General features: G+C 39.0%; 1 protein-coding gene across 14 annotated transcripts in view; it reads left to right on the top strand.

Moving 5' to 3' along the window:
- The first annotated feature begins 211 nt into the window (after positions 1 to 211).
- LOC136831460 (probable phosphorylase b kinase regulatory subunit alpha) overlaps positions 212 to 23162 on the top strand; it is a 239786-nt gene continuing 216835 nt past the window's right edge. For 3 of the 14 annotated variants that reach the window (XM_067091940.1, XM_067091944.1, XM_067091947.1), the window contains exons 1-2: positions 212 to 742; positions 10782 to 10940. In XM_067091940.1, coding sequence (XP_066948041.1) covers positions 665 to 742; positions 10782 to 10940 — 237 coding nt within the window. In that variant the 5' untranslated portion in view covers positions 212 to 664. The remainder of the gene's footprint in view (positions 743 to 10781; positions 10941 to 23162) is intronic. The other 11 variants (XM_067091942.1, XM_067091946.1, XM_067091945.1 and 8 more) reach the window with 8 other exon arrangements.

The raw sequence follows: 23162 nt of genomic DNA on the forward strand, positions 1-23162 counted from the left end.
CTCCAAAAATAGGCAGCCCACTTACGTAATACTCGTGCGGGTTTAACGGGAAATGAAGTCAGTGTTAGGAATCTTTTGATATATACATCAAATATATTTCATTTTATTTATTATATCAGTCTGTTTTATGTTCAAGATCCCATTTGTATGTAGTTCATCATTTTATTATTTTATATGCCTTAATTGAGTAAGTACTTACTTGATTTAGTAAGAACGAGATATTCGTAATATGTTCGTGTAAAAACATTGAATTTAATGAAGATATTTAAAAAAAATCATAGTGCTTCATACTTGCAACAAATAAAAGTTTTGAGAACAAGAAAAATATATGAAACTAGACCAGAAAAGATCCAAAACAAAAGTTGCATCGATGTTAAAAGATCGCGCCTATATGTCCTCTGAAGGGCAGTAGGACCATAGGTGATTAAATTTGGAAAGTAAATAGAGATCTGGCTCCCTTAGCACTGACGGGAACCCACATGGAATTGTGAAAGCGGAACGTTTCTTAATGTTGCGACTGTCTTTTGTTACGGGTCCACCTGAGAGCTTTTATTATTCTGAACGCCTATAGAATTCAGCTGTGTAAGGATCGCCTTGTGAAATAGATTGACTACGAATGCAGGCAGACGAGAGGAAGGCGAAGGTCAAAATATAATTAGCGAAGATGAGGAGTAGAAGCAACTCGGGCGTTCGTCTCGATTATTACCACCGTATAGTGTACCGCACCATCCTCAAATACCAGGTATGGTGGCTGTCATGTATTGTAAAGGCCTGTATGGGCTACGCAAGCTTAGTTTATCCTTATCTAAACTAGCCTGAGGTTAGGCCTAGTCTAACCGAGGATAACCTACTGACCTTTCGTAGGATAATGTTGTAGACTTGACACAGGCCTAGTTGAATTTCTCCTTGGTTAGTGTAGGGGTTTTATAGGTTATTAAAATCGAGAGAAACGTGAGTTTTGCCTACTAGACATAGGCTAGTCTAGCTTAGGGTTAACTACCAAGGGCATAGGCCTTTCTTCAACCTATGCAATCCTGATTAGGCCTATCTTTTTCACATAACCTGAGACAGACTTGGTAGGTTAGAGAACACCACTGAACGGGATTTACTTGTATGTGGAATGAAGTGGAGAATGTAGAGCCTAGGCACTTATCCAAAAAGTGAGAAACACTTTGGCTTTGTAGGCCTACTTATGTGTTTCCCAGCTCGAGGGTGCCATGGTGAAATACAAAGTGGATCGAAATATAGTTAGGTGAAATAAAGGTAGATCTAGGTAATAGATACACGGCGGGTATTTAGCAAGAAAATGCTGTTTTTTTTTATCGTATTTTGGCTGCTTATTTACAATTTATCGTTATTTTTTGGGGGGTTGGCTGTAATTAACCACTGAAGTCCATCCAGCTAAGGGTTTCCATATGCGATCTTCATAAGACACAGCAAGGCTATGTCTGTTTGGAACGGTTCATATCCTGTCCTGCAAGTTTAATAACTTGTTAACGCATGGTTAACCCCCCCTGGGCCAGTACTAAACACGGTGAAGGGACATTCCATTTGGCTGACAACAAACAGATGCACCGCCAGTATCAGAAGCCCTAAAAGTGTAGAAAAAACCAGTTTCCAAGGTATTGCACTTGCCGGACAGGATATGAACCATTCAAAACAGACATAGCTGTGCTCCATCTTGTGAAGATCGCGTATGGAAACCCCTTGTTGGATGGACTTCAAGGGTTAATTACAGGTTAATTACGGCTGACCCCCCAAAAATAACTTTAAATTGTGAATAAGCAATCAAAATACTATAAAAAACTGCCATTTCACGCTAAATACCCACCATGCATCTTTTACTTGGCAAATACTGAAATAAACTTGACTGGAAGTGCCTGTCCTTAAAGCATTGACCCAGCCCTCCATTTCATCTTCGGTCAGTCAACGAGATACAGGTTACAGCGTAGGCTAGTGTATGATAGGACAGTAGAATTAAGTAGTAGCTCCGCGGCAGCAACTACCTTCTAACTTGAATTTTTCTACAGTTTTTTGGTTGCTAATTATGGATTTACCTTCAATTTTTGTCGGACAAATGTAATTAACCTGTAATTAACCCCTGAAGTCCGTCCAACAAGGGGTTTTCATACGTGATCTTCACAAGACAGCACTGGTACGTCTGTTCTGAACGGTTCATATCCCATCCGGCAAGTGCAAGAAATTGTTAACATATGGGTAACCCTGCCCCCCCCGGGCCAGTCTAAACACGGCGAAGGGATATTCCATTTGGCCGACAACAGACAAACCCACTGCCAGTATCAGAAGCCCTAAAATCGAAGAAAAAACCAGTTTCCAAGGTAAAAACAGGCACGGAGCTAATACTTAGAATTACCGATAGGTTTCTATGGCACAGCCGGGGTTAGATTTTTACCCATTCCGGTCTAATAGCTTAGGGGCTTAAATTAGGTTAAAAATTCCTTTTACCTCCTGCGTTCACTAGACATGCTAAATGGCAACACCGCTTTTGTTTATATAGTAGAAACTGTTGAAAATGCGAATGAATTCTCTGTCTCAAAGGCAAGCCTTATTGGTGGAGAACTTTCATTACCTGTTAGTATATATTCACTTGATTATTTCATAAGAAGTAAAATGACCTGTTAAAGAAAAAAGTTTACCAACAAACTGCAACTTGACTCGTGGTTCTATACGTGATTGTTTAAGATTACATGAGATGTTGTATCAGAGGAAAATTACACAATGTAATATCATCATACATTTGCATTTGGCTCTTGAGACTGACATAGGAAACGGAGGTGGAGGGATGTTGGGGGAGCGGATGCAGGAAGAGGGAGGAATTGTTTCTAAGATAGAGACAATGAACTATCAAAGTATGTATAGCTCCATTAACGATTTTTGTCATAACTCCTAAACCTTTTGAAGCTAGTTCTGATTTCCCATTGAAATGATAAATAATGTAACTGCAATGAATGAAAATATTGTTACTTCTGTCAAACTTTTTAATAAAAGTGTAGTTTTCTTGTCCAGTTTCTTAACAGTTGTTTGCATTAGGATAAACTCAGTTATTGAATACCATGACCTTGACCAGTCCTGTTCAAATTTTCTGAACACAGCTACATTAGAGTCAAATATTTACATAGAACTTCAAATGAATGACTGGACGTATGGGTGCCTTGATTGGCTGATTACAATTATGGGTGTTAATTCGTTTACCGACATATGCAATGAGGTTCATCATCTGTTTTGTGCAATCCAGATATTATCCTTTGAATATCATCTATTCTACACTGAAAATTCCATCAAATTTGCGTAACTCAATCTAACAGTGGAGGAAAAGTAGTTTTATCTTGAAAATCATCAAAATTTTGTTTTTGTGAGAATATGGATGAATAAAATGATTGGAAATATTGAATTCCCAACAGGTAGATACACAGGAGTTTGGGGATGATAATCCATGGACACAGATATTTGAATTAATAATAAAAATTTCATGAAATGTTTAGGCGATCCTGATATGAATTTATTTTTTGACATACTTTGTAGTAGTTGTCGGATAACATTTTATAGCTCATTCGTTGTGGCCAAGAATATAGGATGTCAACCCGTGACGAGTGCCAATAATTTCTGATGAATATATTTGAAAAGCGTCATCATCTCGAACATCCTTGGAATCCTTGTTTAATTGGCGCCTTCACTATATATATGAGGAAATAACTATAAGAACTATATAAATGCTGTGCCCCATTATATATATATTACAGAATTTAACAGGCATCGTTCATCAGTTCCATATCTTAATAGAATTCTATCCATGGTCTTTTCCAAGAGATTAATGAGCAAGGAACTTGTTCTCTCACTGCTGTCCAACTGATTGTTCATCATTAATATCTAAAAGAATGCTGAATGATTTAAGAAAACAGATCTTGAATCTTTGTGATGTCATTAAGACTCTGAACACTTCTCTATATTTGTGTCCTTACATTTGTGATATCAACTCTCTCTCTCTTAGGTCTGTGCAATTTGTGATTTTGTAAACAATATGAATTTTATTTTCAGTCACAGTAACAACAGTATCTATTTTTGAAATGGTAATTCCGCAGTAGCTTCTGAAGATTTTGGAGTTATAAGAAAAATTGTTATCAAAGCTATCCTACATGGTTTGATTAGACAGTTTACCGTCCCTACCCTCCGAACAACTTCTACCTCCTTCCAACCTCTCTCCCTCCACCTCATTCTCCTTTGTCAGTCTACGGAGCCAAACAACAATGCATGATGATATTACTCTACGTAATTTCCCTCCTCTAAAGCTTTGATGTAATCCTGATAATCCTCATTTTCCACGTATTAAAATAAATGTTTTTTTTTTATCAAATATTTTAGTTTTTACAAATATAGAATAAATATATGTTAACTGGTAAGGAGATGTCTGCTAATAGTACTACTAATAGTATTACTACTTAACTACATAAACAAAAGCGGCGTTGCCATTTACAGTGTCTCATGAACTCAAGGTGTAAAAGGAGTCTTTTTCCCCAACTGTACCTGCTGGTATAGCCTAGGCCTAATTAACTAGTTCTAGACCAGTCAAACGAGTTGAGTGACATGGGGGTCATGTAACAATGCATGATCAAAAACACCATGCACATTACTAGAACTACATAGAACAAAAGAGAGGATTTTAGCAATGAAGTATTCAACATAGGCGTCCAGTTTTATTGTGGATATTGGCTTAATAGGCCACTAGGCCTAGCTAAGGATGTGGGTATTTCAAAGAGTAAGGAAAGAATATTCATAGAAATATGTAAAGAATACAAGTTGTAATTAAAATGGAAGAACAAGTGCAAAGTGGTAGAGGCTATGTCAATAGTGTAAAGGAGACAGCTGCACGAACATTTCATTTTTAACAATTTTGGATAATGTTCGTCTCTGGTCCGAACATCTCTACTCTATTTTTTATTACATCTTTTGAATCTTTATAAAAAAATGAAAAAATGTTCTATATACATAATTCTTGAAAACTAATATTTGTCACAATAAAGAATACAATATATATGCAAATAATTGAGGATTTTTTTAAGTTTCAAATTTGCGAAATGTACTTAAGTGACATTTGATCCCCCAGGGGCTAGTATTAAACACTGCAAAATACATTTGACCCCCCAGTGGCTAGTACTAAACATGGTGGAACAGTGTAGATGAATCACTGTTTTGCCGTGTTTAGTACTGTCCCTCATGAGGAATTGGAGTTTGGACAGGAAACAAAACTTTTACCATAATTTTTTGGCTAAACAATATAGAAATGGTGTATGGGCAGTAAAGGTGAGATAATTTGAGAAATTTACTGATATGAGAAATTTACTGCCATTTGTCTATATGTCTACTTAAATCCCCCAGGGCCTGGTATTAAACATGGCATCCTGCAGAGCTCCTGCCATGTTTAGTACCAGCCACTCAGGGATTAAGGTAAAAAAATAAACAAAATACAATAAATTTCTCATTATCTCAGTATTTTCTCAAGTTATCTTAACTGTACTGCATTTCATGCACACTTTTGTATAATTGTTTAGCCAAAAACATTACATTAATAAGGGATATCTTTGTGCCACTTTCTCCTTTACGTGTTGTGATGCCAGTTTTAGTAGTCATAAATCAGTCTGTTAATCAACCAGTTTTCCTTTACATTTACCAATAGGACTACTGTAATAGAAAATATTAGACATTTAGGAATAAGGTCAGGTGTAGATAATATGTCAAGAGAAACTTAGTTAAGACCTCCACGCAAAAAAGAGAAAGCTGAAAAGTTCATAGTTTGGACATACAGTAGTTTACCCAGTCATAGCATACAGGTGCAATAAGATAAAATAGTTGCCTAGCTTTTCTGGCAGTATTATACTGGAAGTAATTGAAAGAGAAGGAAAGTAATTAGGAAAAATAAAAAGGTTGAGTAGCTAGAAGAATCCAAGGAGCAACAAGACAGGCAACATTGTTGACAATAAGATGAGAAATAGGTATGTTGGAAATGAGAATACAATTCTTGAAGAGCATAGAAAAGAAACCACAGAAAAGAATACTGGGTGACCAGGAAAGTGACAATAATGTCAGCTGGAAGATACTAAATTATTTGAGGGAGATCCATATAGAAGAAAGAGAGCTAAGGATGGGAAAGAGATATTGAAGAAAAGGGTCAAAGAAATTGATGTTAATGATGAAAGGAAGAAGTAGATAAGAAAGATACCCTAGAAATACTGTATATAGAACCTGGAAAGGTTATTGGTATACTGTATATGTGAAAAAAAATTCTATTTAAGATTAGGTATTTGATGAAAGTGAAAAAAGTATGATAGAATTTTTCATTTTTGTTTCATATTTACACAATTTTATACATACTCTATATATTGGGAGTGCTGCCCTTTCAGCAATTAGTACACAGCTCTTGTACAGGTATATTAAAAGTTGCTGAGATTATTCGAAAGTTTGGACATTACATTTTCTAGTAGGGGGAGGTCTCATCTGTTGCGACCCACCATTTCACCAGTTTAAGCAACTGTTGACACACAAATTGCTCGTAACAAGTATCTTTTGGTAACAACACTTGTTCAACACTTTTAAACTGCTGTTAACTAAGCAGGCCTATGTACTTCTTAGTATGAATAGGTTTGTTTCTGAAACAGGTGTTGCTTTAGATTTTTTTTATGTACCCCATCACTTTACAATTGTCTATATTGTGTGCCAGCTTATTTTCCAGGCACACTCCAGAAGCAGAGAAACTAGTTTTCACTTGGTCTCCAAAATGCCCTGTAGTGGCGATAAAGCCATTTCGAGTGTGACTGTCACTCCAGCACTCCTGTTTGGTTGTGCAAGTGTTACGTGGGTCTGTTGGTCTTCTCACCTTCTTGCATATCAAGTATGAGTAGTTTTGCTGCTGTGAAAATCCCCAAGTTGTTGTTGAGAACCCCAGTAATCTGCAACTTTCTGCAGTTACTTGAGCATATTTTTCAGTGGTATTTGAGCTACTTCATGATCATAGCTGTTGCTATAGGGAAAGTTCTTATGTCAGCTTCAGTGAATCCTTCCCATCAGGTCTGTTGTGCTCGTGCATTGAGCTGTAAGTCTTGGAAACATACCTGTGTTCTTAGTCCCATATACAGGTTTTTACACGCATCAAAATTAGAACATTTACAAGTTAGATAGGGTCTGAAAGATTCTCACCACTGCAGACTGAGTGATTTCAGATCACCTGGGTGCTCTTCTTCCCGTGATAACAAATCAGCATGTCATGCTCACCACAGCTCTCACAGCTCAGTGAGTTTCGAAGCTCTAGTGGACCCCGACCTATTAGCAGTTCTGGATTTGTGGCTTCACCTATTTGCAGATTATTCTGCGGAACGTGTATCCACATTATTCGTGGAATTTTTCATAGAGAAATATTTAATGATTACTGTGTTTTCAAATAATTTTCATGACTAAATCCGTTTTTCTTGATAAAACTATTAAACAGTGAGGTATAAGCATTTTTAGATTTTTTTTTTTTTTGATGTTTGAACTATCAAAATAGGCAGTTATAGGCATTATTAGAGGGGTGTCAGTTATTCACCGATTTCAGCTACAGTGTTTTGGGGGAGGGGTTTATTGTCCCTATCCCCCCACGAATCCCGGGGGTTGACTGCAATGTCATGTTCAACATACAAATGTTTAGTCTTTTGTGTGAACAATTCCTGCCTCTGGTACAGGGTACTTTTGTTTGGAAAGTAGCAGGTGACCCTTCTGTTTACTGCTTCCCTCTCTAATTATGTACATTAACAGATGGTGGTGCCTAATTCTCCTCTTTAAGGTCAAGGCAACTTATATTGATTTTCTGACAGCAAAATTTTTGTTAGCTTCCAGTATGAAAAATCTCAGGTGTGTACCCTCTTAAAATTTATATGATTTTAGCACCTAAAGGACTGCATTTTAGTAAAGATCTAGATGAAATAAGAGTGGTGCTAGAAAATGGGTAAATTTTAAATTGCCTCAGCAAGGATGAGATTTCCTTTAGAGAGATCTCTCTCTTTATCATAAAGAGAGAGCCAAACCTTCCTAGAGTGGCCTCAGCAGCCGAGGTATGCAGATGCCATAAAATCTTAGGATTATTTCTAATGTTCTAAGTTACCCACAGTGGTAGGTATAATGAGATATCTTCTAGGGAGACACTAGAATGGATCAGTGAATGGTTGAAAGTTTCCTAGAGTTGCTTTAATAACTTTGTTCATGTATAAAATAAGATGATTATTTTTAGCTTTCAAGTTAGACTCAATTATAGCTATGAAGAGATCTTAGAAAATGTTACCAATATATGCAGGTAAAGTGTTCTAAGTAGGTTGTGGAAAACCCAAGGCTTTTTTCCTCTTGCAACGTGAGACGAGGATGTTTTACAAATGAACTGCCTGTCCATCACCTGCCCATGAAACCCTTGCTGGAATTCAAACTTTGGCTTGTAATATGTCTTTTCCCAGGCCAGCAGGTGCATTTTTGCACTCAGAGGTAGGTTCTAACAAGAAGTTATTTAGAGATGATGTTGGCTGCCAACTAGCACCCTGCACAACAATGCCATGAAGAATCCTGGGAATTTTATCCAAGGCCAGGAGACTGGTAGCTTCCTTTGGCAGAGTGTCCAAGTTGAATGTTAGGATGCTGGCACATTCTTAGCCAATAACATATACAAGAAGAGAGACTTCTCCAGAAGGGATTTATCCAAACTCCTTTCATCTTCAGATTATGAGAGCCTGAGGATTGCAGATATTGTGGACACGCACTAGTTTTCAATTCACTAACCAGGGAGGTGACCAAGAGGCTAAAAGCTACAGCCATCTCGGCAGCCATTAGAGTAGTTCCATTCCATCTAAACAGCATCAGTCTCCTATTGCAAGAGTTAGAACTGGTTTTCTAGCACCATATTGTGCCTTCTCCAAAAAGTTGATCACCTCAAGGATGCAGCAGTCGCTGTTTCATCCTAGCAGGGGAAGCGGGTTGATGATATACCTGGACAATACTTCAACTTTCTTATCATCTGTCAGCTGGGACAATTGTACTTGACCTTGGCAAAGCAGACTGTTGGATATGGTATGGACATACATACATTGATCTTCACATCTTGACCCATGAAGGGGAGAATTCAAAAGTTTCTCTCTCTTTTGAAGGGAGTTTTTACAATCCTTAGCCTCTCTCAGGATTGTAGTAAAACCTTCTAGGCCAAATAAACTCATAAAAATTTCAGGGTAAGACCTGTCAAACTGGATATAAATTGTCATTTGCCTGCCGTAAACAAGTCAGAAGACTTTGCAGTTTACCCTTCCAAGAGATCCTGTCAAACCTTCAGAAGGGGGTTCCTCATGCATTACTTTGCAGGAGGAATTACTATTTACAGAGCTCTGAAAGAAGTTGGGGGGGTGCTTATATGCCAGACCTGGTATCCTCAGGCTAATGGTCCCCAGAGGAAGTGTATGAACACTTGAATCATCATGAACCAAAAGCATTTTTTATAGCCCTGCAAGCCTGTAAACCACTCTTGTCTGCAAGGTTGTCAGAATGGTGTCAGACGGCTTCATCACATTGGTTTACCTGAGGAACATGGAAGGCATGGAATCTCTAGTCACTTTTCTGCCATGTTGTGTAGATCTTGCTAAGGGCTGAGAACCTCAACATCACTTTGGTTCTCCGGCTGAGATAGGACCAGGTCTTGCCATCAGAGTAATCTCTACTGTATCTACACCTATGCAGTCCTCAATGGAACTGTAGGCTTCCCTTATGGTATTTATATTCCTTTTTTTTTTTTTCTTACATCTAAACCACAGGTTACAAGGCCACTTAGTTAAGTGATGTGCCCATCTTTTGTTTTCCCCTTATTGTTAGTACAATTGGGCATTAAGGATGAGCTGCTCGTTTTTCCCATGAGAGTCATGAGGATTTATCTTTGGAAGTCCAAACTTCTTGGAGGGGAGGTGTGCTTGATTGTTTTTAGCCAGAGACATACAAGCATGTAGTATCAAAAAACACTGAATTTCTTGTTTGCTTAGGCAAGCTATCTTGTGGGCTTATCAAGACACTGCAAAAACTGAATTTTAAGTCATGGAAGTCTACCAATACTTTTGTGATATTTTATTTGAAGATTCTAACTCATAAGTCATTTGAAACCCTCTCCATTGGCCGTATCATTGTTTCTGATAAAATTGTATTTACCTTTTGAGCTAATGTGAGATCTCCCGACTCTTCTTTGTCCTCATAACCTCTTTAATCATGGTCTTTTTATGTTGCACTCTAAGATATCTATTCCCACCCTTGATGGATTTGGTAATTATATTATTTTTTTCTGAGTTCAGTTTTAATGAGTTTTGACCAGTAAAATCATGATTTTACTAACAAGGTACATGGACCTTAAGGCGTCTAATCCCAATGGATTGTTGGTTCCAAAGGCCATAACCTTACAATGCATGACAAATGAGAATCCTCTCACTTAGTTACATAATTATTTGGAGTCCTGTTCCTAACTCAGTTGATCCTTTTTAAGTAATTTGAGACAACACTTGGAGTTATTTTGTCACCACTTGAGAGCCTGGACATTCAAAAGACAAGTTATAACTCTACCTGTGTTTTGGTGCTTTTTTGCAAAGTAAGTTGGGCATACATTTAAGGCTGTCTCATATTAATAGGCTTGTATAAAAAAATCAGGCTTAGTTTTAATAGCCTGAATACATTTCTTTTTAAACTGTTGATATTGAAGTTAATTTTTATTATGAATTTTTCAGGATGCTGTCACAGGCCTTCTTCCTACTAATAAAGAAAATGAACACGCGTGGGTGAGAGACAACTTGTACTCTATGTTTGCAGTATGGGGTTTGTCTATGGCATACAAGAAAAATGCTGATTTAGATGAAGACCGTGCCAAAACATATGAGCTTGAGCAGGTAATCCCTGAACTTTGGTGGTTAGCTACACACTGTGTATTTTGCTAATAAATACAGCATCATCACCTCTAATGCTGCATGATGCAAAGGGCCTCTGTGAAATTCTTCCACTCATGTCTCTTGCATGTGTTATCTTTCAAAAACCTCCACTCATCTCCAGCATCTCTTTTCAGCACTTGAAATGTATTACAAGAGCTTGTGTAAAGTAAACCCATAGTCACTTCGTTAGGACCTACCCTTAATTTATCATCACAGTTAGTAAAAGTCATGGGTGTTTTGGTGGTTTGGTTCCCAAAAAATTCCATATGCAAATTGGCTAATATGGGGAGAGTGAAACTCACTGCTACACTGCATATTTTACCTATCAGTATCGGTAGGCTATAGGCATGTTTGTCCCAGTTTAATCTGATAAATTTGAGTACTTTGATTAATGGGATGATGATGAATAAGGATACCATATCAAAGCTAATCATTGGGTTAAAATTTTTATTAATGGTTGTGGTACTGTCTAGAAATCAGAGGAGTATTTTGTGGTACTGTCTAGAAATCAGAGGAGTACTTAAAATACTCCTCAGAAATGATATGAAGATCATATGTTTGCTTTTCTGGAAATAGATAACAAAGACATTTTTATTCATGCCTAGATGCTGTGAATTCTAAAGAGCTTAATAAAATTCTATATTGCAATACACTCCCTGAACACCTGAATTAGCCCTGGTCACTGACCAGCCCGAACTATATCCCCATAATTCTACCCATGGAGTGGGTAATTAACTGTCAGCGTTACCAATGCTGCAGGAAAAATCTTGTCAAATGAATTACCTGAGGTACTGTTGACAATGCTGCTGCAAATACCGGCCGACAGAGGCCGACATCCCCAGTTGTTATTAGTTCGCCATGCTGTGTGGACGTGTCCCGCATCAGGTGAACTTTTGGTCATTTAGCCCGACCCCCATTTAAAGGATTTGGATATCAGATCATGACTTTGGACTGTTTTCAACGCCTTTTCTTTTGGATTTACGCTTTTTGACTGGATTTGGAACTTCTTTCCCGGTTTTGACTTTGGATCAGTTCTTAGGACTCGTTATGGATAAGTCAGACAAGAAGACGTTGCCATCTGCTAGCACCTCTGCTTCTACTTCGTCTACAGCTTCAATGACCAAGCTTTCTACTGCTGGAGATGCTGCCGCTCATCGGTCCTGCATTCCTGCAAGCGTAGGACGAGTACCCTCAAAAACGATCGACATTCTGTTTGTATTTATGTAGGAAGGTTCAGTGTAGTATCAGTCAGAGATGTGAGGAGTGTAGATCCTGATCAGTAGATCAAATGGAGGATTATATGAAACACAGAAAATCCTTAGCCTCGAAGAATAAGCGCAGGTTAGGACCAACTGTAGGGTTACAATCGGTAGATAAGGAGCCATTAGATTCAGAGTTATTCAAGAAGTTAGAGGACAGGTTATCATCCAGTATGTCTAGCCTACTTTCTAGCCTGATGAGTAAGTTAACTGAGAATAGAGATAGTGGTTGTAGTAGCATAGTTGATTCTAATCGTTATTTTTCAGCCCCCCTGCCTGTTCCAGAACCAGCCCTAATGGGCGCCGGGGGTCATGGAGAACCGCGAGCCTCGAAGGTAGGTTCTGCCGGCCCCCCGGCGCGGAGCAGGCAGTGTTGGCAGCAGATTCCTTCCTTCCCACTCAAGGTGTAAGTTCTGAGGTTGATGTAGAGTTAGGTAAGACATAGGTCTGAGTAGGGAAAATAGGTTAGGAAGTGTTCAGGAAGAGAAGTTGAAGGTGCAGTCTTCTTCAGGTGCTGGTTCAGTTGGGGTTTCTAGTGTGACAATTTCTTCTTGGTATCCATCTTCAGTTTTATTTCCTGCTTCATGTTCTTTACAACAGAAGGTTTCTAAGTCCGTGGTTCGTCGTTTGGATGTGGTTTCGGGTTTGTCAGGTTCTGAAGTGTTAGAGAATGCCCCTTCGTCTTTGAAGGTTCCTTTTCCTTCGGTGGATGAGTTTGGTTCGTCTTGCAGTGGTGGTAATTCTGGTGATCAGGTTTTCAATTTGGCTCAATATAATGCAGAATTGTTGGGTTTATCACAGGGTTATAGATTGCTAGTTAGGCAATGTTTCAATTTTGGGTTTTCCAATATTCACGTCTTTAAGAATTTTCCTCAGTTTGCTAATGATGTCTGTCAAGATTAACAAGGGGGAACAGAGTCAGTCTAGTTTCTCTAAAAACTATGGCCTCTTAGGCTGCCTCTGAGTTTTCCTTTTTTCCCCGATTTCTTCTAAGCCTTTTTCCAGTGTCTTTACACAGTCTTCTTTTTCGGGTCACTCTTCAGAGGGCTCTTTGGAGTCTCCTCTCTCTCATCCTGTTTTCTTTGCCATTAACTCAGCAGAGCAAAGAATTTTCATTGGTTCGATCCTGTAATGATGGAGTTTCAGCAGCTCCCGCTCTCTCTTCGGGGTTGAGGTAAGGTGTACCTTTGGTGGGGCTGTCTTCTTTAGCACCTTAGACAGGACCTGTAGTTTTCTCAGGCTTCTGGTCTAGATGCTTCACAGGCGGTTGCAGAGTCTTCCGCAACTCTGGATTTTCACCCTTTACTTGGTTTAAAACGTAATGTGTCTACCGCGGTTCTTGCGGATGCTACGGCGTTTCGTCTCCGCCATCGTTAAGTGTATCAGTACCGATGATGTCCTCAGCCTCTCCTTTCACTAGAGTAGCTGGTAATTTTCCTTCTTCCGTCCCCATTGGTTCCGTAGCTCGTAGCTTGTCCTGAGAAACACCTTTGAGTACTGGACCAGCAGGTATGTTCTCCACCTGTCCAACGTCAGTGGTAGGTGCTCTGATGGTTACTCCGAGTGTGGCGTCTTTCTTTTTCTCTCCTTCTTCTACTTCTTTCTCAACTTCTCCTGCGGCTATTTCTGATCCTCCTCCTAAGGTGTTCAGTGTGGGTTCGGCTTTGGTTCCAGGTCATAAGGGAGTTCTTCCTCCCTCTCCCTTAATCCGTGTGACTTCAGCTCCGGATACCTGTCCTGGTGCGGCATTGGTTCATCTGGTGTTGGGTGGATCATGCGTTGCGGCCTCTCCGCTCGCAGGGGTGGGCGTTTGTCGCCCAGGTGTAGTCGGCCCAGGTGTTACGTCATCGTCACTGGGTGGTGCGGGGTTTGCGCAGTCGAGTGCTTCTGACTGAAGAGTTTTGTCGTCGGCTTTAGTTGGTATAGGGTTTGCACAGCTGGGTTATGGTTGGCTCAGGTATGATGGGGTCAGATATGTCAGGTGTTGGTCTCGCACATCCTGGTGTAGCGAGTTCCGGGTTATCGGGTGCAGCTCTTGCGGGTGGTCAGTCTCTCTCTTTTCCTGTCCCAGTTCGGTTGGACCAGTCTGACAGAGAATTCTCTCTTGGAGAAGAGGAGCCAGTGCCAGGTATAGGTTTTTTCTCCAGCAAATGAAAGCGAGTATAAGCGGATGGTGGACTTTATCCATTCTCTCTATATGCAGTCCAGGCTCCTGAGAAACCTACACAACCAAACCAAGCAATGTTTGAATTGATGTATGCAACTAAACCAGTAGTCTCCCAAACATCAAGCAAACTGGTCTGGTTTGGCCGAGTCGAGCAGGCTTTGAGGGAGGCTGACTCTAGGTTAGCTTATCTCATCGGGTTGGGTAGACAGGATTCAACCTTGCTTCCTAATCGGAACGGGTTCTATAGGGTAGCGGGTAACCCTTCTGCTGGTGTCAGAGCTCCTCTCAACGAATCTGTTGAGGCTTTCTCTCTAGGGTTCCTTTGTTGAATCGTTTGGTAGCGTTTGCATTTTGTGAGGCTTGTATTTTGGAGGACACTTTTCCCAGCCAGCCTGAGGCCTTGTCCCACTCTATGTGGATGTTGTCTGCGTTGATGGGGTTTCTCAAACAAGATGGATATACTCCCTCCAATCCTGTACTGTTTGACAACCTCATCACTTTGGTTTCGATGGGGTTGGCAGACTAGGCTAACATTTCGGCTGGCTGTACAACATTCTTTGGCAAGAAGAGGAGGGACTTCTTTTTAAACCATCTTCCGCCTCACTATCCAGACATACTTAAGAGGGTTCTGTTGAGGACGCCTTTTGTTCTCTGCAACAGTCTTTTTAGAGCGGAGGATGTGTCCTCTATGGTCAATTTTGTGTCGTTGTTGTCAGCAGTAGCGTCACAGGAGGCTATGATTCATGTGGCTGCTCAGGGTTCAGGTGATGTGGCCAGTATGATGAACTTTGTTGCTTCTAACTCATGTCTCCGGTGTCGGCAATTTTGCATCGTCGAGGGTACAGAATGTTGAAGTATCTAGCCCTTGGTTGATCTTTGCCTCCTCTTTAGAGGAGCTAGTAAGAGCGAGGGACTTCTTATTGAAAATATGCAAGATACTAGGAATTCATCCAATCTTTGCCAAGAGTTGCCTCGTTCCAACACAATCTATAACCTTTCAGGGATGAAGATTCCCTCTCTTCCATTGAGGTTTTTTTTCACAACCCTGGTGAGGATCCAGTCTGTCCTTCAGCAAGTAGAGGTGTTCCTGGCCAACGAGAAACAGCCGGTACCAGCTTGGAGAAGCCTCTTAAGGAGAATGTCTTCTCTCTTTTAAATCCAGGGTCTCGTCTCCTGAGGCGTTTTCTCTTTAGGTATGTCTCAGGAATTGCTGGGACTTCTGCAATGAGAACGCAGTTAGAGTCTGGAGCGATTCTTGCCTGTCAGATCTTCTGTGGTGTTCAGAAAGTCATCTGACATCTGGAATGTCTATCGACTCCCATCTTCCCGATGTTCATCTGTACTCAGATGCCTCAGATCAAGGTTGGGGAGCAGCCTTGGAGGAAACCCAGGCTTCAGGCCTCTGGAGGGATTGGGAACGAGAGGAGTCAATAAATCTTCTGGAACTCAGGGCTGTAAAGGAAGCCCTCAGGTGTTTTTCAGTCCTAGTGTGCAACAGAGTAGTGGCTCTGTTTTGCGACAGCGTAACTGTGTGTCGTATCTGAAGAACTCGGGGGATCAAGATCAACAGAACACAATACTATAACACACAGAGTTCTGAGAAGGTGCAAAGAACGGAAAGTGTCTCTTCTTCCCCAACTTGTATCGGGGAGTCTCAATGTACTGGCCGACTCGTTAAGGTGCTCTCGTCAGGTATTGAGGGGGAGAGTGGACTTTGGCTCAGGAACTAGAATGTCAGGTTCTCCGGAAGTGGCCAGCATCTGTGGACTTTTTCGCGATGAGATTAAACCATCATCCTCTGGTTTATTTCTCACCAGTGGTGGACCCCATGTTGATAGCCACCATTGCAACGTTACAAAATTGGAATCACATGCAGCTGTATGCTTTCCGCCATTCGGTCTCATTCATGAGGTAATCAGGAAATTGCGGGAGAGTGTCAAGACGTCTATGACTCTAATAGCTCTTTGCTGGCCCTACACCCTTAGGTTCCGGAACTCCTAAGCTCCTTACGGAAGTTCTGATGTTCCTTCCCATGGGAAGATCTCAGACAAACGCATTTTCACCATTATCATCCAAACCCTCATGTGCTGAACCTAGTTACAGGTGACTGCCGAGTGAGCAGCTAGACAGACCGTACTCTCAAAAACTGTCTAGACAGCATTCTTTCAGCTTGAGAAAGTCAACCCGTAAGCTTTACCAGGTCAGCTGGACAATGTATAGAAGTTGGTGTCGTAAGGATGGTCATTCCATCTCTAGACCTTTCTTAGCCAAAATAGCTGATTTTCTTTTATTCCTTCGGAAAGTCAAGGTTCTTTCATATTTGGCTGTTGCTGGCTGCTCAATGCTTAGCAGTACATGTAGTTTCCATCTTCCCAAAAATTTCTAGTAATAAGATCATCCATGATTTATTACGTTCCTTTAAGATTAAAAGTCCTGTCTTGCCGACTCTGGCTCCTCCGTGGGATTTGTCGGAAGTTCTAACGTTAAGACAACAGATTAGAAGGTGTTTTTTTTTTATGGCTTTAACTACAGCTAGAAGGGTGGGCGAGCTTCAGGCAGTTTCTAGGTTGGTTTCCTAGGTGGGAAATGATATGTATTTGTCTCTTCTTCCAGAATTCGTGGCGAAGTTGGAGGTTAACCCTCTGCCTCGTTTGTTTAGGGTTCTTTATCTGCAAGAGTTCGTTACCGGAGATCCAGCGGAGATGTCCTTATGTCTGGTGTGAGCATTAAAAGTCTATTTAGCAAAGGTTGAGAAACTCTGTCTGCGTCCGCATACACTTCTCGTCTGTCCACGGAATCCTTCCCGTCCGCTGTCAAAGAATGTGATTAATTACTTTCTGAGGGAGATGGTTTCCCAAGCTTCTCGGGGTTCTTATTCATCGTCTTCAAGCTCTGTATTACCCCGAGCGCACAGTTTTCGGAGTATGGCCACTTCATCTTCCTTTCTAAGGAATTGTTCAGTTTCTTCTATTCTGGAGGCGGCTTCTTGGAAGTCCATCTCATTGTTTACTTCCTTTTACTTGAGGGACGTTCAATTCGCCTCGTCGGAGGGTTATTCTCTTAGTCTGTGTGTAGCGGCTAACTCTATTATCTAGGGTCCTTTCATTTAGCTGAGGTGGTATTCTCTTTGTGCGGAGGTTCTTAGGTTAACCAGATAGAGGAATTCCTTTTAGTCATTAGAATCTTAGGCAGCAGTAATAGTATAATCACATGAACTTAGGTTTAGTACATTTTTAAGTATCTTAGTCTTTGATAATTTCCCTATGAGAGTCCAAGGGGGTTCTCTAGTAGGCTAGGCTCTTTTGTCGGCTCTGAGATACTTCCTTGCTCGTCGATCGTCGGACCTTATCCAGAAGATCAGTGGCTCAGCACACTGCTTCATTCCTGTCCATACATGAGAGGCTCTGAATAGCCACATTGGAGGTTCATCATACTCCTCCATACATGAGAGGCTCTGATAGCCACATGGGAGGTTCATCATACTCCTTCATACATGAGAGGTTCTGAAGAGCCACATGGGAGGTCAACGGACCAAGTCATTACTGACCTAACTGATGATCAAAGTACTCTCCAGCATGTCTCTTCACTGAAAGCATTGATTGGTATGGTGAGTGTATGACTAAACAGATATCCTATGCAGAGCAGATCTGTGAGCTACCATCTCTGCGGTTGTAAAAAGGGGCCGTGCCGCAACCTAGATGGGCCTCCTTCCAGCATGTCTCTTCACCGAAAGCATTGATTGATATGGTGATATGAGTTACCTGCTTATTCTCCGTTGACAGGCCGGGCTGAATTATATTGATCCCACCTCCATTAAAATTTTGTTAATCAAGCCAATTCAGGTGTTCAGGGAGTGTATTGCAATATGAAGTTTTCATTTTAAAACTAATATTGTAATACTTACCTGAACACCTGAATGATTCCGGTATTTGCAGCAGCGTTGTCAACGGTACCTCAGGTAACTCATTTGACAAGATTTTTCCTGTAGTGTTGGTAACGCTGACAGTTAATTACCCACTTTGTGGGTAGAATTATAGGGATATAGTTTGGGCTGGTCAGTGACCAGGGCTAATTCAGGTGTTCAGATAAGTATTACAATATTAGTTTCACTATGAAAACTTCATTTTGAAAAGAGTCAGAACAACTCCCCTCCTGTTTTAGTAGAAGAAAGCTCAGATGGGTTGCAAAACTCAGCTGTGCCATAAAGCCACATATAGAAACTTGGACAATAACTATTTTTCATGCTATAATTCCAGTATCCAAAAATGGATAGCAACAGGTCTTTTCTTAAAGAGCACATAGATTTTGTGACCATGCTTATTTGAATGGGGAGATGAATTTCAAAAATTGTCGTGGTTTATCATATTAACTCTGGTTTCTGAACTATGCTCTCATAAAAGCAAGATGTATTTACTTTTCAAAAAGTGAAAAAGTAAGTGGCTAATGGAAGAAGGAATAATGAATTTACCGATATCACATTAAATTCGAAGTCCACAAACAACCTAACTTCATATTTCATTTTGCTAATACAGTACTGTACATTACTATCCATATTCATTATAAAAACAAAACTGGGAAATTAAAGAAAAAGGACAAGTCAGGGTATCAGTTGTAAAATTGCAATTTGGCTTATGTGGAGGAGACCAGAAGAAACAGTGCAATAACTACACATTGTAGGGATAGTAGAATTATACAGTATAGAAAAACAAGGTAAAGTGCCGTACGGGGTCCTAATTAACCCTTAAACGCCTGTTGGACGTAGCAAACGTCGATTAAAATTGTCTGTTGAATGCCGAGTGGACGTAGCAAACGTCGACTACAAAAAATTTCAACCTTCGGTCAACTTTGACTCTGCCAAAATGGTAGAAAAACGCAATTGTTAGCTAAAACTCTTACATTCTAGTAATATTCAATCATGTACCTTCATTTTGCAACAAATTGGAAGTCTCTAGCACAATATTTCGATTTATGGTGAATTTTGAAAAAAACTTTTTCTTACGCCTATTTATAACTCGGCCGAAAATTTTCAGAAATTCTTTCGTCATTTTGTCGTAATTTTTGCACTGTTCTATATTAGCCGTTACATAAAGTTTTATATATGAAAATGTGCACAATTTCATGTACAATACAACAGAAAATAACTCATGGTTGTAGCTTTTATCAGTTTTGAAATATTTTCATATAAATCACGATAATTGCCAAAATTTCAACCTTCGGTCAACTTTGACTCGACCGAAATGGTCAAAAAACAATTTTAAGCTAAAACTCTTACATTCTAATAATATTCAATCATTTACCTTCATTTTGCAACCAATTGGAAGTCTCTAGCACAATATTTCGATTTATGGTGAAATTTTGAAAAAAACTTTTTCCTTACGTCCGCGCCAGAAATTCTTTAAATCACGTTTGTTGTAATGTTTGCACTGTTTTATATTAGTCGTTACATGAAGTTTTATATATGGAAATGTGCGCAATTTCATGTAGAATACAACAGAAAATAACTCATGGTTGTAGCTTTTATCAGTTTTGAAATATTTTCATATAAATCACGATAACTGCCAAAATTTCAAGCTTTGGTCAATTTTAACTCGACCGAAATGGTAACAAAATGCAATTATAAGCTAAAACTCTTACATTCTAGTAATATTCAATCATGTACCTTCATTTTGCAACAAACTGGAAGTCTCTAGCACAATATTTCGATTTATGGTGAATTTCTGACAAAAAAATTTTTTTCCTTCGCTCTGCGGCGCAGTAACTCGGCGAAACATCTCAGAAATTCTTTCGTCATGTTGTCGTAATGTTTGCATCGTTTTACATTAGTCGTTACATAAACTTTTATATGTGAAAATGTGTGCAATTTCATGTAGAATACAACAGAAATTAGCTCATGGTTGTAGCTTTTATCAGTTTTGAAATATTTTCACATAAATCACGATAACTGCCAAAATTTCAACCTTCAGTCAACTTTAACTCGACCGAAATGGCCAAAAAACGCAGTTGTAAGCTAAAACTCTTACATTCTAGTAATATTCAATCGTTTACCTTCATTTTGCAATAAATTGGAAGTCTCTAGCACAATATTTCGATTTATGGTGAATTTTTGAAAAAAACATTTTCCTTACATCTGCGCGGTAACTCGGCCGAACATCTCAGAAATTCTTTCGTCTCGTTGTCATAATATTTGCACCGTTTTATATTAGTCATTACATAAAGTTTTATATATGAAAATGTGCGCAATTTCATTTACAATACAACAAAAAGTAACTCATGGTTGTAGCTTTTATCAGTTTTGAAATATTTTCATATAAATCACGATAAATAGAAAAAATTCGACTTTCGGTCAACTTTAACTCGACCGAAATGGTCGAAAACTGCAATTGTAAGCTAAAACACTTACAGTCTAGTAATATTCAATCAATTAGCTTCATTTTTCAACAAATGGGAAGTCTCTAGCACAATATTTCGATTTATGGTGAATTTTTGAAAAAAATTTTTTTACGTCCGTATGCTTACGAATTCATGCATCATTTTGTGATAATATTTTCTCTGTGTTGCTTTGATTGTTTTAAAATTTGTTATATACCGAAATCATTGCAATTTAGTGTACAATACAACTAAAAAAATTAAGTCATTAGCTTTAACCGTTTTGCTTACAGCGCGATTTGTATACAATTATATATGAGTTTTTTTTCGCTGTCATATATTCCAATATTTATATATGATAATGATATTTTTTTTCATTTCTGATGGTTGCATACTAAACTTCAGGCAATGACAAAAAAATGAGCCAAAAATGAACTCTTAATCTTAAAAACTAAGCGTGCTGTGATTTTTAAAAAACTTTTTTTTTTCGCTTAAAAGCGCTTAACTCACCGAACGCCGCCGGCATACGGGAGACGTTTTTGTAAATAGGGCTTCGGCGTTAAAGGGTTAAACTCGGTCTCAGCAAGGAGGGAAAACAAATATTTAATATATTAGATAAATGCCGGCCATGTGCTTAGAAAAACTAAGCTCTCCAAACTTGTAAGGGAAGTTAATAATCAAGACTTAATCCTTGGATTGTTAGATAACCAAATACCTGACCTCCTTGACCCACTGCACAGCGAACCAGAATGATCGAGTAGTCAGAAGATCAAGGAGGAACATGATATAAATAATCCATTCTCGTAGAAATTTCAGTTTAGTTTCATTTCTTCTGGCAATGGGACATCAGTCCTTGTAAAGCTTAAGGATTTTAGGTGTATTTTTAACAGAATGCCAAGACTTACAGTCTAGAAAAAGTTCTACTTTATCTTCATCTTTAAAGAATGTGATTGTTCTTCATAGTCTTCAATAAAGTTACTAATATTAAGGCTAAATTGAAGTAATGCAGTAGAGAGAGTGAGTAGTACCTGTGTATTAATTGTAAGACATAACACTATTGTTGCTTGTTTATTCCCAAATGAAGTACAATATACAGTATTAATAATGATTAAATGATTATACTGTAGTGTATGTAAGTAGTATAAGAGTAATATTAGGTTATGAGAGGGAGAGTGAGTGTCTTTGAACAGGAACTGTTATATTTTGCTGTTTATATATTGTTTTACTATTAGCACTTGAAATTTAGAGCTGAAAATACTGTAAAAGATTTACACTAAATTTTTTTAGTTAAAGTTTTGCTGCTGACTGTTGTATTTCCTTATCTCAGACTTTTATTTTGATTTTGCTTTTATTGTGTTTTGCACTGATAAAAAAAACCAGCAAAATGCTTTTGGATCTTCTTAAAAATCCACATCTTTGAGATCCAGATTTTTTTAACTTTTTCAGTAGTTTTTTATACTAAATGTTTTTTTCTTGAGCAGGTTGACATGAATCTCCTTTCATAGTTTATTTTTTTGTGTTATTTTGTTTTATTAGTGATCTTATTTGTTGTTATTTATCATTTTATTTTTCATTTTTTCTTTTCAAGTTAATTTATTCTCTATTTCCTTTTTCGTACTTGGCTGCTTTCCCATTTTGGGACCTTGGAATTGTGACATTCTTCTTTTCCACCTTAGGCTTAGCCTTGTCTTTAATGATATGATAATGATAATCATAATAATAAAAGGATTTTGACAAAGGAAAAATCTATTTCTGGAGAGGGGCCCGTGTCACCCGGTGAAATAGTCCATTCAGCACTTATTTCTAGGTAATTCCGTTGCTAGATACCAGAGAAAGCTAAATGAAATGCTGGAGTTACTACCCCAGAGCGCGAGCTCCACTAGATGGAGTCGTGTATGGAAAAGGGTGAACTACAAAACACGGAACCTTATCCTATAGAGATTCCCAATGTCAAAAGTCCCAACGAGAGGTGCCGATACAAGCCCATGCACTACTCATGGACTGTATACAAGGCAACACTAGCCGCATTCCATGTTAGCACCCACCTCACTAGAATGAAGTTTATCAAGGAGGGAGAGAATGAAAAACAGGGTGGGTCACCAGGGTGACACGGGCCCCTCTCCAGAAATAGATTTTTCCTTTGTCAAAATCCTTTTTCTGGATCAGGTCCCGTGTCACCCGGTGAAATAGTAACAGAGAAATAAACATCATTCTTATGCTATTAAAGACTTAAATAGAAACGTTGAAAACTAGGAGAATTCTACCCTGAACATAAGTAAGGTCCTCTAAGTTCATGTAATGAAAATAATGTAAGTGGTCACCGTCTAAGATCATGAGCTTAGAATAGCACCTGAATAGGCTTGTATTAAGAAAATACTTCCTGCCTAATAG

Source organism: Macrobrachium rosenbergii, chromosome 48 (genome assembly GCF_040412425.1).
Source record: "Macrobrachium rosenbergii isolate ZJJX-2024 chromosome 48, ASM4041242v1, whole genome shotgun sequence".
NCBI lineage: Eukaryota > Metazoa > Arthropoda > Malacostraca > Decapoda > Palaemonidae > Macrobrachium > Macrobrachium rosenbergii.